Genomic DNA, 15,843 nt, shown 5'->3' on the forward strand with positions numbered 1-15,843 from the left:
TATTTATTGTAAAAAATTAATAGTGGATGAAATATTTATTATAGTAAAAAGAAGATGCAAGGACCACGTACAAGAGGGAGAAAATGATTAATATAATTGTAAGTGAGGATCATGACATTCCAAAAATAGAACATGTATCTTTTAATTAAATATGACTTATTATGGGAAGTGTATCTTTTAATTAACGGTTTTTTCATGAAATGCCCCTGAGGTTTGCAATAATGCACCAAATACCCCTGCGCGTTTCAAAATTCATAGAATACCCCTATTTTTTCTAAACTGTTCATCAAATACCCCTATTATGACTTTCCGTTAGTCCTCCGTTAAGTCATGTTTATAATTCACCAAATACACCTATTTATAAACTTTTTGCATAATATACATCTATTTATAAAGTTTTTTGCACCAAATACCCAAACAGCTTATACCATTAATAAATGAATTTGAAGCCCAAAATTGAAGATCAATACATCTGGAAATTGAAGAACAAAACCCATAATATTTTTTTTGGTAAATAAGGCAAATTTTATTACCAAAATGGTAGAAACCAGTTAAGAACAAACCCAAATAACAAGGAAACAAACAGCAAGGGGAGCACAACCGCATCCCTAACTAAAACACAAAAAAACTCATTGACTTCTCGGGTTTATGCCTCAAAACTAACAACAAATGAGCCAGGTCCAATTCGGACCTCGAACAACCCCTCCTTAACCCAATCAACTTAAAATAATCCACATTGCCTGTCTCCCCCATTGCAATCCTCTGCTTCAATTGCTGAATTTTCGAACCCAGAGAACAAAGCCGGCCCGGAATTTCTCTATACGGAACCGCCCTCGGTTTCCACACTGGGCCCGGTGGTTTACGGTCTCTTAAAATAGAATTATAAATCAACTTCACATGTTCAAGATCATGAACAGAATCAGTAATACACCCAATGAACTCAAACAACCCGGCCCGTGATTGTAGGGCCACGGTTGAGGTCGGTTCCAATGCAAGGGCCCGGTTTAAGTCAGCAATACTCTCAGCAGTCCGGCCCGCTGATTTATAAGCAGAGGCCCGGTGAAGGTAAGACTCCGCAAGAAACGCCTGTGGGGCCGGGCGGCGACCCTCTAATATCTTGGAAAAGTGTCTAATCGCCTCCGTGAAGAGGCCGGCATCTAAAGCGGCAAGGGCGGCGGCACGGCGGCGGAGGAGGAGCACCCTCGATTTAGTTATGTATTCTCTCTTAATTGTTGCGCTACCCTCTATGTTCTCTACTCTATCTATTTTTGTTCTCCGTCCTTCGTCATCGGCTTAAACCTCCCCTTCTTCATCAAACTTCAATTCACGATTTCAATTCACTAGAAAATTTGGGTTCGATTATTTGGGGATTTGAGTTAGCAATTGATGTTTGATGAAGATGGTTTAAAGAAGGAAAAATTGTGGTTGGGTTCACCATTTTGATACCCAGGAAAAAGAGATGTGAGATTGAGAGGAGAGAGGAGGGTGAGGGGAGAAGAAAAACGATGAAGAAGAAGAAGAGGGACGAGTATTTAAGAAGGGCCAGAAACAACAGAGGAGATGAGAGGAGAGAGAAGAAATAAGATTTTTTTTTTTTTTTTTAAAGTTAAAATGTAGAATATTGGGTGAATAAGGGCATAAACGTAAATTAACGTTAACGGAGTACTAACGGCCGTTAAATCCAAGGGCATTTGGTGCACTTTAAGTTTAAATAGGGGTATTCTATGAATTTTGAAACGCGCAGGGGTATTTGGTGCATTATTGCAAACCTCAGGGGCATTTCATGAAAAAACCGTTTAATTAAATACGAAAGGAGTACAAGGTACAACCTATGTGATACAAGTCGTATTACCACACAATTGATTGTACCTGATAGATTTGCCCTGAGTACAACCTAACCTAACCCTTCTTGATCGACGAGGTTTGATCTCATTAGGTCATAACTAATGCCATATGAAAGAAGATATATTGTGTACTTATTGATTGTACCACCCTCAACCTCAATGGTAGCATTAGAGCCTATAATTATGATTTTGGAAAGCACAATAATTATTGATGAAAATCGGTTGATAAAAAATAAATTACAGAGTATATTTTTTTTATTTTTTTTGGTGTTAGCATCCGGTTCATCCTTAGGGCTAATCCGGATTCGGGGCGAGTTCTGGGTGGATAGGTTCCAGTCCCTCCCAATTATTGTTGCGGGGGATCGAACACATGTCCTCCCTACCAAGTTCAGCCCCAACCACCACTGAACCAACAGACAATTGGTAATTACAGAGTATATTATAAGTGATCATTTAAAATAATCACGCTGAAGTTGTCTTTTTACATATTTAATTGACCACTTTTAAAATAGATAATGTAGACTATTATAATACCAACAATGGCAACAAAGTAATATAATGTTTGTTAAAATGAGCATGATCACACTTCTTATTGTAGATAAGCCTATATATGCAAAAAAGATCCATAGTACGAAAACTTCCCATACCTTTTGAAATTACCAATTCAAATAGAAAGTGTTTATTCATAGAGTGCTAATAAAAGACTCATGGAATTCTAATACCCATAGGATTCCTAATAATAAAACCTTTTAAAAAGAAAAATCTTATTTCTATTAAAGAAGTTTAGGTGACAAGTGATTTATCCACAAAATCTCAACTCTCGAAAAGATAAGATATACTATGAATACTAGTTTTAGTGTAAAAAACTAAATTAGATCCATTATTAATACATACCAACTACTCCGTAGTAAGGACTTATGAAAATCAAACCAAAAATAGAACAAATTATGTTAATTTCACATGAGCAAAAGTGACATCATAATTTCCTAGAATGGTCACATTTAGGACCCAAAACAAAATTTGGCCACATTTCCAAAACTTGCTAATAAACACAATTAACAAAACTTGCACTAGAGATTAATAATTAGTCGTTTTAGAAGCAACAACAAGAAGAAGAACTCTTTTTTTTTTGATATTTTATTTATTTATAAAATTCACAAGATTTAAGAAAAGAAACCAAAGAATGAGGAGCAAGAATGAGTCCTTCGAGTTCAAGAAATGAAACAAAAATAATTTTTAATTGTTTTTCTAGAGAGAGAAAGTTAGATAGAGAAAAACAAAGGAGATTATGAATTGGAGATGAACCCTCTTCCCATTTAAACAAAAGAGGTCAAACCCAACAAAAACCAACAAAAACACACAACCCCATCATTTTCTCTCTCCTCTTTCACCCACCATCTTTCTAAATCATCATCAACTCCACCGCCGGTAACTTTTCCGGTGACTTATCATATGACTTTCCGGTAACTACCGGTAAAAGGGTATCCGTTATATCTTCCAGTAGAAACTACCCAAAAAATTAGTTAGTTTTTTTTCTTTTTTAAGGAAATTTTTAATAAATGAAACATCAGCAAACAAAGGGTATTAACAATAAAACAAATGGATTTAGCCGTAATTCTTTCAAGTTTATCTCATCTTGTATCAAGACCGTCTCGTCCGGTGTCCGGTCAGCTAGTGCCTCCGTTGCCGCTTCCATTGCTTCTGATTCTAATGACATCAAAGACCAGGTAATTTCTTTGTTTTTTACTCTGATTGATTTTGGATTTTGGGATTATTTTTAAGTTTAATTGCTGCGATTTACTTGTTGTTGATTGGGTTAGTAGTTAATTTGTAGTTCCAAGAAAAATGTGATGTTAATTTAGTAGTACTCCGTATATTTATGCTAGGGATTGTTTAATTTTATGGTTTTTTTTGGGGATGATCAAGTTGGATTTTTGGTTTTTTGATGATGACCCATTAAATGAGGAATTGCGTTGTGATTTAAAGTTTTTGAAGCAATCAATGAAATGGGTTTCTGATGAAGACGTGTTTTTGGATGTTATATGATGGGCCATTTAGGAAATTGGTTTGTGATTTGAAGTTTTGGAAGCAATCAATGAATTTGTTTTTGGAGAATAATTTGATGATTGATCAAGGACATTGGTCACAAATTAGGAAGTTTTAGGGGGGTTTGGTGTATTGTGTTGTTAGGTGTGGAGTTTGATGGATTATGCTGGTTGGTTACTGATGTTGGCTTTCATGTTTTGACGTTCACTTTCGGGTTTGAGTTATGTTGTTCGATGAAGTTTACGTCTGTTTGAAGAATGGTGTAGTGATAGGATCAACACATTGCTCTGGAGTGTTGCATTTGAGGTGTTTTTTAGGATTAGCTGTTTTTATATGTTCTTAGGCTGGATTTCTCCACTTCATTGGTTCTATCTTTCCTTTATATGTTGGCTTCTAATCGCAATCCAAATTTTAGTGGCATGGGTTGAAATTGTTCTTCTGTATATGCGTTGAAAGTCAAGATTTGTATATGGTAATAGGTGTTATCCTGAACAATTATTATATAGATGCCTTCTTTTGAAGTTTAGGAAAGTGGGGGATTTGTGCTACCTGCAATTTCTTTTCCCAGAAGTCAGGATATGCAATTTTTTTGTTTTTCAGACTTCAAATTGACTTCTGTTTAGTGGATATAATCAGATGGCCCAAAAAGGAAATTTCTTATAATTAGCTGACTCATATTTTCTTCATATGAGTTTAGATTGGTCAGAACTTGTGTTTTTGTTGATCATTTGTTGTCTTATTTTAATTGTCAAAATGGCTCATTCTATTTCCTAGACAGCACTGATCTCAAACACATTTCTGTAGTCAGTGGTCCGTGCTTTCTTTCTCGCTATTCAGCCTGCATCAGTGAAAATTTTCAGGCTGGCAATTGGTAGTACCACGAATAGACATCTAGTTTGAAACATGGATGAGAAATGGGTGGAATAGCATTGTAGTGGTGGTTGATATTTGCTGCAACAGTCCATCAGTTCCCTAATTTTCTGGATATGACTCTTTCCTGCTCGTGTTTTATTGGCTACTACTGTCTCTAAAATGACGTGATAAGAACTAGTGTGTTAATAATTAAATTGATGATGAACTTGCTTAAGAGTTTCGTCAGTTCATCAGATTGAAGGTCGTTGGGCTAGTCTTGTACAAAACGTGGTGAATAAATACGGGACTCTGTTTTCATATCTTGCGCTTTTGTTTTTACCTAGTGGATTTCTATGTCTCGTTAGAATAGGATCGATAGTTCATAGTTGTTGAGTGGATGCTGTCATATACGAGTATATTTAGAGCTATATTAGATTAAATAAACTGCAAGTATAATGCATATTTTTCATCAAGAGTTTTACACAGCTAGAACCTAAATAATCCAAATACAACTTTGATAGTTTGATATGACATGAAGAATTCTTGTTGCACAAATGTAAGTTCTGGAGTTATACGAGACCACCAATGTATGTCAGGGACTTGACATTTGAACAATTGAGCACCTTTAGCTCTTTAAGATACTTATTGATGATTGGTGAAGATATGTACTAAGGCAAGCAAGTATGGGAGAGGAAAGCAGGAAACATACTTATTTTCCTTTTCTTTAACCGGACTAAATATTTTGTACTTCTTTTTGTTTGATGGATTTTTCTTGTGGCATGACTGGTGATTAATAAGGATTTCAACTCATCCTGGTGAAACAGGTGCTATGGGCTTGCTTTGACAAGATAGAACTCAGTCCATCTATCTTTAAGCGTGTTCTGTTGCTTGGTTATACCAATGGTTTCCAAGTCCTGGATGTCGATGATGCCTCCATAGTCACTGAGCTGGTTTCAAGGCGTGATGGCCCATGTACATTTTTGCAAATACAGCCTTTTCCTGCAGAGTCGGAAGGTTGTGAAGGATTTGGGGCATCACATCCTTTACTTTTGGTTGCTGCAGGAGATGAAACAAATCAGATAATGGGTCCAGATTCCACTCAGAGGAGGAGGGATGGGCTGGTTAGAGATGGCTATATCGAATCACAGACAGGGAACATGGTCAATTCTCCAACTGCTGTTCGTTTTTATTCGTTGAGGTCTCACAGCTATGTTCACGTTCTGAGATTTCGTTCGGCCGTCCTTACTGTTAGGTGCAGTCCTCGCATTGTCGCTGTGGGGCTTGCTTCACAAGTGAGTATTAGCTGATAATAGATCTGTTTTCGAACCGTAATGATTTACTTTCAAATTCTGCTGCTAGTTTGGTAACAGCTTATTACACTTTCCCAATAACTTTTTGATGTGTGTTTTAACCCATGTTAATGTTTATCTGCATTTGCATTCTAGACATTTAGTCTGTTTTACTACTGCTTAAGATCGAAAATGGTAAAAAAGTTAGTTCAATTGTTAGGCACTAGCTTGGATGAGCACTACGTGTTATCATTGAAAGAATTGTGAATTTTCAATGTTTGTTTATCTATTCCAAGCATTCAATGTGCAGATGACCTAGAAGTTGCAAAATTTGGTACATTATTCTCAAGCTGTTATAGACCATGGCTTGTTGATAATATGCTGTTTGCTGTCAATTTATTACACAAGCTTTTTTTAGTTTTGATCGGCAATGCTCAAGAAAAGAACGAAAAAAAGAGATAACAAAGGAACTCTGGAGAACAAATTCAGTGCAGAAGTTTACTTCGAATAACAGTTTTCATATGTACATGCAGATATATTGCTTCGACGCTATAACTCTGGAGAACAAATTCAGTGTTTTGACTTATCCTGTCCCGCAAATGGCTGGCATGGGAATGGTTGGTATAAATGTCGGTTATGGCCCTATGGATGTTGGTCCCAGGTGGTTAGCTTATGCTTCTAATAATCCCTTGCTGACTAACACAGGGCGGTTAAGTCCCCAAAGTCTTACCCCTTCTCCTGGTGTAAGCCCTTCTACTTCACCTAGCGGCGGGAATATGGTGGCTAGATATGCTATGGAATCGAGCAAGCAGTTGGCAGCAGGGTTGATTAATCTTGGTGACATGAGCTACAAAACGTTCTCTAAGTACTGTAATGAACTTCTTCCTGATGGGTCAAGTTCTCCTGTAACTTCCAGCTCTGGCTGGAGAGTTAATAAAACTTCAGTTAATTCACCTGAGACAGATATTGCTGGGATGGTGAGTTTTAGAATGCAAGACCTTGCAATTCCCATGCTTTGGATCATTTTTTATTTATTTGTTTGTCTTGACTCTTGACCCTTGATTGTTGCAGGTTATTGTTAAAGATTTTGTATCAAGAGCTGTTATATCACAGTTTAGGGCTCATACAAGTCCAATTTCTGCTCTTTGTTTTGATCCTAGTGGAACTCTTCTGGTGACTGCATCAATCCATGGTAATAATATAAACATCTTCCGGATAATGCCATCATGCTCAAAGAATGGAGCAGGTAGTCAGAACTACAATTGGACTACATCTCATGTGCATCTATATAAGCTTCACCGCGGCATCACATCTGCAGTATGTTCAATTTTGCCTTCCTTCACTGAGTTATTATTAATCCCTACTTTCATTTGATCAAAATGAGTGGTGTTTTACAATATCCGTATGAATCTTAGAAAAGTTTGCTATCTGGCCTTACATTATTTTATATGCATTAGTTATTTATTAATTTTGCTATGCTTATCTTTTCTATTTGCATGTACTTTTCACATAATACTTAGGGTCTGTTTGTAGAAACTGTTTCCATAGAAATATTGAAGAAACTTTTCACATAATACGGAGTACTTAGGGTCTTCTAGAAAACGTTTTCTACTTCTGAAAAATACTTTTGTATAAACTCTTTACGTGGAAATATTAAAGTGTTTGGCACTTTGGCCATGCTGTAATATAAGCGTTTGTGAAAAATAGAAGCGTTTGTGAAAAATAGAAATACTTTAGTACTGTTTGTCCCATTGTTTACTTCAATTTTGTTTTTTTTCCTGACAGAGACTTCAAATATTTTCTTTTTAACTCAAGATTGATTGATTGACCACCATCACCGCTTGAAGCCAACCACCATTGCCACCACCACCCATCATTCTTTTCTCTTCTCCCAACTTGGGGTATCCACCAGCCAACTGAACTTCCTTCATTATCATGCACAGAGATTTTTATCTTTTTTTACAGAGTATCCATAATATCAGCATGAAAGGTCGTAGTTGCAGATCAGCCCAATATGAGTAGAGTTTGCAAAAATCTTGATGGGGGGCGAAAACACTTCACAGAGGAGGAAACGAAAAAAAAAATAACAGAAAAGGCAAATCTAGATCAGTAATTCAAATGTCATATTTCACGATGGTAATAGCAAGAACTTTGGATTAATTAAATAAGCAGAAGAATAGAGGAAGATACTTAAATAGCATCCAGTTTGCCTAGTACTTCAAAGATTAATCAAGAAAAGCAATATAGGGGGTTGAATGGCGGATCTGCAATTTCTTGTATAACTTGCCTCTAACCAAGATTGAATTTCTCTTATTATTTGCTAATTGAGGGGTTGGTGAGCATTGTGGCCATTGGAAGAGAGAGAGAGGGGGGGGGGGGGGGTCTTACTATAGCGATGAAGAGGAGAATGAAGTAATTTTTTTTTTTGTTTTATGTGAATATGGATGGAATTTATGGGTTACATGAGGGTATTTTTTTTCACTTTTGTAGCGTTTGGCCTAGTTTTAGATTTTGGGTCCTAGGAACTCTCCTAGAAGCTTAGCCAAACACTACTTCATTCACCTCCTTATTTATACCGTTAAGCGATACGTGTTTGAAGATGAGGGAGTGTCAATATTTCAGTGATTGCACCATCTAAAGGCATCTTCCGTATGTTAAGTTATGGTCTTTCTTTATCAGGTTATCCAAGATATTTGTTTCAGCCCATATAGCCAATGGGTAGCTATCATTTCATCAAAAGGGACTTGCCACATATATGTTCTGTCTCCTTTTGGCGGGGAGTGCGGCCTTCAAGTTCAAAATTCTCATGTTGATAGGCCAACCCTCGTTCCTGTTCTATCTTTGCCGTGGTGGGCTTCTTCTTCTTATACTGTAAATCAGCAGTCTTTTTCTGCCCCTCCGCCACCTCCAGTCACTCTCTCTGTGGTTAGTAGAATAAGAACTGGCAACTCTGGCTGGCTGAATACAGTAAGCAGCGCTGCATCATCTGCAGCCGGTATGGGATCGGCGCAACCTTCTGCTGTTTCTGCTGTTTTCCACTGTTCGATGCCTAGTGGCTCGCTGCCTGGACGCTCCTTGGAGCACCTTTTGGTTTACTCTCCCTGCGGTCATCTTATTCAGTATGGACTTATTCCATCTATGGGGGTGGAGACCACTGATGCAGCTCCAAGAACTGGGTCAGGTTCACTTGTGCAGATACAAGATGATGATTTAAGGGTGAAATCTGAAGTTGTTCATTGGTGGGATGTTTGTCGAAGAGCAGATTGGCCAGAAAGAGAGGAACACATAAAAGGGATAGCTTTTGGAAGAAATGATTCCTCTGAAATGGTCTTGGAGACATCTTCCTGTGAAGATAATTACAATAGTGGAAAAGGAGAAGAGGTGCATGAACATTCGACCTTGTATTTATCCAATGCAGAAGTACAAATGAACTACGGCAGAATACCATCATGGCAAAATTCTAAGGTTCCTCTTTTTTTTATTTATGAGTTGTTTTTTGCTGTTTAATATTTGAGTATCCTAACGACTTCATTATCTGACTGGCAGATACACTTCTTCGCTATGAGTTCTGTGGTGCCTGGTGGCCAGAAATCTTCTGCTGATAATGATTTTGGTGGAGAAATTGAAATTGAGAAGGTCTCTCATCTGGAGATTGAAATAAAGCGGAAGGATTTGTTGCCTGTTTTTGAGCATTTCCACAAAGTGAAGCCTGATTGGAGCAACAGGTATAAATACATCATGACAATTGATTGCCCCACCCATTCTTACTCCATCTTAACAACTTCATTGATCTTCCCTTATTTAACAGTAGCTGACACGGAATTTACCTCTTGCCATATCGGTTGGTATCAACAGCTTGCAATGGTCATAAGTTCATAACTATAGTTTATGCTTTATATTTGTTTTGCTTATTTTAATTTGGCTTGCTCGCATTTTTGTGAGTTGTGAGAATCCTTTTCATGCGGGTTTATTGTTTTGTACTTCGTGTTAATTTTACTTTTGGGCATGGGGGAATTCACCGTGTCACAGTGGCTGAGCACCAAGATAGCTTACTTTCCTGGGGCATTTGATAGGTCGGAAACAGTACCTCACAAAACGTTGACACCTCATTCCTTCCTTTTTAATTTTTTTTTTTGTGGTTTTCACTTTTTTGGGAGGGTGAGGGGAGGGTGGCAGGGGGGATGTATAGTGACTTGGAGGGGTTCCAAAGGGACCCCATTGTTTTAGGAAAAAAGTTACTATTTGGGCTGGTAGTATTAAGTAAAAAAAAAGAAGATATAATATATATATCCTCCCAATGAAGAAATAGTGTAAATAGTAAAGGAAAATGTAAGAGTTTGTTTGCAAAGTTTCGCTAATTGTCAGTTCACATCAAATATATGAGTAAAATAATCCTCCTACTAGAAGATGATGACTACATCACCACACCAAAAGCAACTGCCATCCCACTGCTTCCTTTTTATGTTTTTGCTCCCACAAATTTCACAATTTGCTAAATTCATCCATCAAATGGAATGAAGTATATTATACATTATGATGTTTTCTATAGTATGATTCTAAACAATTATCGGAGTTTTGATTAATTAGATTTATCATTATAAATCATGCTTAGTTGCTACGTACAGTAGTATTTTTTTACTTACTCCTTACAGAAATATACTTGAACTGGTTGAGCTTATGATTATGTTTATAACTGACTCGAAAAAATCAACCACCCAACTTAAAATTCTGGCTCCAGTGCTCTGATTGGTAACCATGTGATTTTTGTCTACCTTTGAATTATCGTTTTAATTGAATGTTAGTAAATTCATAATTTAACAAGAGTGTCCTTATCTTTTGTGAAAATTTTCAAGTTAGACTAATTTTCTAATTATGTACATATTGAGTTTATTAGTTGTGATAGTTTCAAAAAAATTTATAATTCGTATAATGATAATGGTCTGATTAACATTTAGACCCCCATTTAAGAATTTCTAGATCCGCCCGGGGGGGAGGGGGGTATTTACACTGGACTCGAAATAGGAACATTTCCACTTAGGGACAAACAGGAAATAGCTCTATATGATGAGTGCTGAGAGCTACATCATGAAGACTCTTAGTGCTGAATTACTGATGGACGTAATGGTACAGTAAGAAGATTTTATTGCGTAATTAAATTTAGGGTTTTTTACATTGTACCATTGTAGTTCATTGATTTCTACGTTGTACCCAAACGTTTTAAATTTTGCTTGTTGTTCCCTTGTAGTTGCAAAAGTTGATCATTTTTATCCTTGCCGCCAACCCGATGTATATTCTTTTAAAAAAAAAAAGATATTTCTACATTAGCGTTGGGATTTTATTATAGAAAACCTTTAGTTTGTTTAACATAAAAAAATCTTAGTTTGTTTAATAAGTAACAAAATTTTTAAACGTTGGATTAACAACAAGAATAATGTTACTATATTTTATAAGTACATGGGTACATGGGTACAACGTAGAAATCAAAGAAATACAGGGGAACAATGTAGTAAAACCCTTAGTTTTATGTATAATTTGGTAAAGAAAGTTTACATGTCAATGCAACTCTACTAAAATATGGAGCGTTTGTTTTTCTTCTTATTTTTCCATTCCCACTCAATTTCATATCTTGAGTATTGAGTGATCGTAACAATTTTGATGGAAATTTATGTAGGAATGACACTGGCTCTGTTTCTTTCCCCGTTCTCCCCCATTTTGGAATGTGCAGTGTTTAACCATGAATTTTACCATTAATTTCTTTAGCTATATATTAGTAGATAAGAACTATGACTTTTCTCCTTTATATATAAAAAGTGCCTAACGCTGTCAAAGATTTCTGACTTTGACTTTCAAAAAGGCATATGAGAACGAAGAATTGAGGTAGTACTTGAGATGGCATTGTATTACTTTCGGCATGAGGTTTTCCTTGCAAATTACATACACACTTGTTATCATTTTCTTTTATTACTGTCTGCCAAACAGGCCGTTAGTATCTTTCAACAAACTTGGAATTTTTATGAAGGTTAGCAACATTTAGCGAAAAGTGGCTTGAAAGTTGCCCATGTTAGATAACTTATTCCAACTTCAAAAAGATAATGAAAAAAGAGATCACTATAGTTGATTTTGGTTTCCTGTGAACCTCGGTGGGTGTGTCCATAGTGTAGATCTGTTTGACAGTCTCACCGCTCTCACATGTCTGAAGTAAGAGGAGTTCCACAACTTCCGCCGGATTATCTTCTCTGAACACAGTTACAGTCATGCAGAATCATTCTTTATTCTATGCATGTTTTTCTCTTTTTGTCATCCGTGTAATTTTATTCTTTATTTCAGGGGTACAGTTGGGTATCCTACTTCCACATCTGAAGCTCGATTGGCTGAAACTCAGTACCCATCTCCTGCTGTTGTCCATCCTCAAACTGTACAGAACTCCCAGTTTGGTAAGGAAATTGTTGATCTAGTTTTGCTTGTCTTTTTCTGTTTCTGTGTTCTAACTTATCATCTGCATTGTCTTCAGGATCCTTTTCACCAGATGCACAGATAGATGTAGTAAAGTCTTATCTGGGAATTGCTCAAAATGAGATTGTTAAGAATGGGATGAAAGTTTCTTCTACTTTTCCTTCTTCACCTTTATTGACAAAAAATTCATTAGAAACTGACACTTCCACCATGGAAATCTCACCACCTGAAAACAGTTGTCTTGTAAATAGTCCATCCCCTGTAAAAAATGCCTCACTTTCAGCTAAAAAGGAAGCTCAATCGTCCAGTAGTGTGGGAGGCAGTGAAGCTTCAAATGTTAGTTCTAACCGTTCTGATTTTAGTATGAACGTTGCTGATGAGAGCTCAGTCCAAGATCCGTTAGATTTTGGGGGTTATTTCGAAGAGGAATATTGTAAAGCTGCGCCTCTTGATGAAAGCCATGAGCTGTCAGAAGTTGTTACTGATGTAGATAGCAGCAGCAGCCCCCGCGAGAAAGAGAAGTCTGAAGAAGATGGCGAGAATGATGATTTGCTTGGAGGAGTTTTTGCCTTTTCTGAAGAAGGTATGTGTATGGCTTTGGCTTTGTAAATTCACCTTACTTATTCTTAGTAAGTAGATAGTTCATTCTAATAATACATTTTTCTTAGAGAAGGTCTTGGTTCATGCTACTGTTAATGCTTCTTGACCTTTATATGGTTTAGCTGTATCCTGCTAAGGAATAATTATCCAAAAACAACACACAGGATAGACTAGTTCTCAACAGCTTGTTTGCACTGAACAGTATCTTTTTAGTGTATAAACTTCACGGGGCCGGTTAAGATCATGTATAATGTGGTTGTGAATAGTGTATATAGTATATACTTCCTAGACCATAGCATTTTGACAGAAAATGAAACTTTATGTGGGGCCTTTGAGTGATGACCCTTAGTAGTAGTAGTCTTATCTGATTAGGATAATGTTTATATTTGACCTCTTTAGGCCCCATTGACAGCCAGTTTCATAACTGTATGGTGTTAGTGCTGTTGTTTTATACCAGGAACTCGGAATCGCTAAACTTTCCTGATCTATGAAGTCCAATATTTTATGATTGGACTCAGGAACTTTATGGAGCATAGTGAAAACTTTTCTCTTCAACAAGAAGCTGACATGACTATGAACCTTTTTTTGTAATGTAGTTTTCTACTCCCTCCGTCCCATTTTGTTTCCCCCATAGCCAAAATTCACTTTATTATGAATTGGGTGTAAAATAATATGCACACGGGTTGATAAAGTGGTCTCATGAAGAGAGAGATAAAGAGAAAGCAAGTGGAAAACTTTCTATTTAAAGTATGGAGCAATCTCAAAGGGACACTCGAAAGAGAAATATGAGGCAAACAAAAAGGGATAGGGGGAATATTTGGTTATCCTCACCGTGATGTTCTAATACGATAAGTTTGATCAATTACCATTGTGATGTTCTAATGAATGCAATTGGTAGCTGTGATTAGCCGAAAATGTAAAATGCTACAATGTGAACATTGGCAAGATGGCTACTGTTGTACGGGTACTCAATTTTGAAGTTGTGGAAACAATTGTCTGCAACTTACATTCGTCATTTTGTCTTCATAACCACACGGTCACACACTTACACCTATGTAAATTGCCATTTATTCCTAAAATCGAACTCTATATTAATATATATCCCTTATGTCATATGTTGTTCAATTTAGTGATTTTCGTTGTTTAAGATGTAAACTGCAGAATTACAATGTTTCAATCTGACATGTTTGTGCCTTGTTTGTAGGGTGAGAAACAACCGAGGAGGTCGGATCTCTTTGTGCTGGACAAATGGAGGGTGTTGATTCGAGTAATTTTAAGGTTCTCTTGCCATCATCGTTATTCAATTTGCATATGTTGAACAGACTCGTTTCTCTCGGGGGTACCATGTATAGTATATTTATTTTATTTTATTCCCTTTTCTTCTTACCTCTTTTGTGTCATTGCTACTGAAGCAAGTGCTTCTGGTTTTCCATTCTTCTAGTTTTACATGTACATGTTGTAGATTGAAATAGTGCCAGTGATTTCTGTGATCATATGTTCTTTTAATTATCTGTAACACTTGATTCTTCTTAGGGAAAAAAAAAGGAAAAAATAGAAATAAGAAAAAGGAAAGAAAAAATTGAATGATTGTTAGTTGTGCTCTACAGTTTTTGTTTTCGTTTTGTCTCTCTTATTAGCAGGAAAATTGTTGCCACTACAGAATGGTGATGTTGTATACTGATGTAGATGGTATTGATGTACTACTACGATTTTCGCTTTCTTATTATGGTAGGGAAGTTCATCTTATCTACCAAAAAAAGGATAATTATGGTAGAAAATCCAGTAGCAGTACAAATGTTGCAATCCAATTCCGCACAAGACGTCCTGAATAAGTTAAAGAGGTGGAGACTTTTTTTTTTAAGAGTGTTAACTCTTTTTATTATGGCCCTGTTTTTCTGAACTGAATTGAACTGAATTTAATGGAGCTAAATTCAACTGAACTGAACTGAACTTAATGGAGCTAAACTGAACTGAATGAATAATAAATAATAAATAATAAATAATAAATAATAAGTAATAAATAATAAATAATAAATAATAAATAATAAATAATAAATAATAAATAATAAATATAATGTTAATAATTATAACAATACTCATAATAATAAATAATAACTACAATAATCATAATTATTTATTAATAACAATAGTTACATACTCCGTATAATATTAATATAATAATAGTAATATTTAAGTAATAATAATGATAATCTAATATATATATATATATATAAAGGGGAGTTTTTTGGAGAGCATTTGGAGCGCCATGTAGGATTTCCACGTCATCAAAGAATAATATATTTCAGATTTTTAAAATAAAATAAAATAAATAATAAGAGATAAATTTTGTTAGAAGTAATTAAAAAGATAAATTAGTGTTAAGTAAAAGATAATAAGAGAAAAAAGATTTAATTATCCGGTTTTAAAAATAAGATAGAATTTCAAATGTTATCAAACGATGCTCGGATAAGTTAAGGATTGTGATTAAACGTATCTAATTCTCTTATAAATTCATCAGGCTATAATCAACTATGGGTATGTAGAGAGACAAACACAAGTTTGAGTTTCCGATGATCCCGCCCTTATGTTAATTCAAGGGGAAATTATATCAAATTCTTATTGGGATGCTATGGCTGAAGAAATCAATGAAAGACTTCATGAATGCAGTCAGATTGCCGTGGCTGAGCTAGCTTGCTGCACAGTTACAAGTGGGTTCCGAGGTAATGCTTTCTTAAAAGATGGCAGTCAACAAACAATCC

General features: G+C 35.9%; 2 protein-coding genes across 2 annotated transcripts; one reads left to right on the forward strand and one right to left on the reverse strand.

Annotated features, from left to right (window-relative positions):
* Positions 1-597: 597 nt before the first annotated feature.
* LOC110804387 (uncharacterized) lies at positions 598-2,570 on the reverse strand. Its single transcript, XM_056841523.1, has 2 exons — positions 2,567-2,570; positions 598-1,292 (listed from the first exon to the last, which is right to left on the reverse strand). The coding sequence occupies exons 1-2, from the start codon at positions 2,568-2,570 to the stop codon at positions 613-615; spliced, it is 684 nt and encodes a 227-aa protein (XP_056697501.1). The 3' UTR covers positions 598-612.
* A 480-nt stretch (positions 2,571-3,050) lies between these two features.
* LOC110792447 (autophagy-related protein 18h) lies at positions 3,051-14,590 on the forward strand. The gene is made up of 9 exons (XM_021997250.2): positions 3,051-3,571; positions 5,567-6,034; positions 6,565-7,008; positions 7,103-7,348; positions 8,711-9,496; positions 9,578-9,756; positions 12,359-12,465; positions 12,543-13,067; positions 14,289-14,590. Exons 1-9 carry the CDS (start codon positions 3,404-3,406, stop codon positions 14,291-14,293), a joined length of 2,928 nt encoding a protein of 975 aa, XP_021852942.2. The 5' UTR covers positions 3,051-3,403; the 3' UTR covers positions 14,294-14,590.
* The last annotated feature ends 1,253 nt before the right edge of the window (positions 14,591-15,843 follow it).

This window comes from Spinacia oleracea, chromosome 4 (genome assembly GCF_020520425.1).
Source record: "Spinacia oleracea cultivar Varoflay chromosome 4, BTI_SOV_V1, whole genome shotgun sequence".
Taxonomy (NCBI): Eukaryota; Viridiplantae; Streptophyta; class Magnoliopsida; order Caryophyllales; family Amaranthaceae; genus Spinacia; species Spinacia oleracea.

Bases quoted from the DNA above. Each gene is read 5' to 3' on its own strand.
- LOC110792447 (XM_021997250.2), top strand. From the start codon at position 3,404: ATGAAACATCAGCAAACAAAGGGTATTAACAATAAAACAAATGGATTT. The intron at 3,572-5,566 runs GTAATTTCTTTG...CTGGTGAAACAG, and splicing joins CTAATGACATCAAAGACCAG to GTGCTATGGGCTTGCTTTGA. The intron at 7,349-8,710 runs GTATGTTCAATT...TTTCTTTATCAG, and splicing joins ACCGCGGCATCACATCTGCA to GTTATCCAAGATATTTGTTT.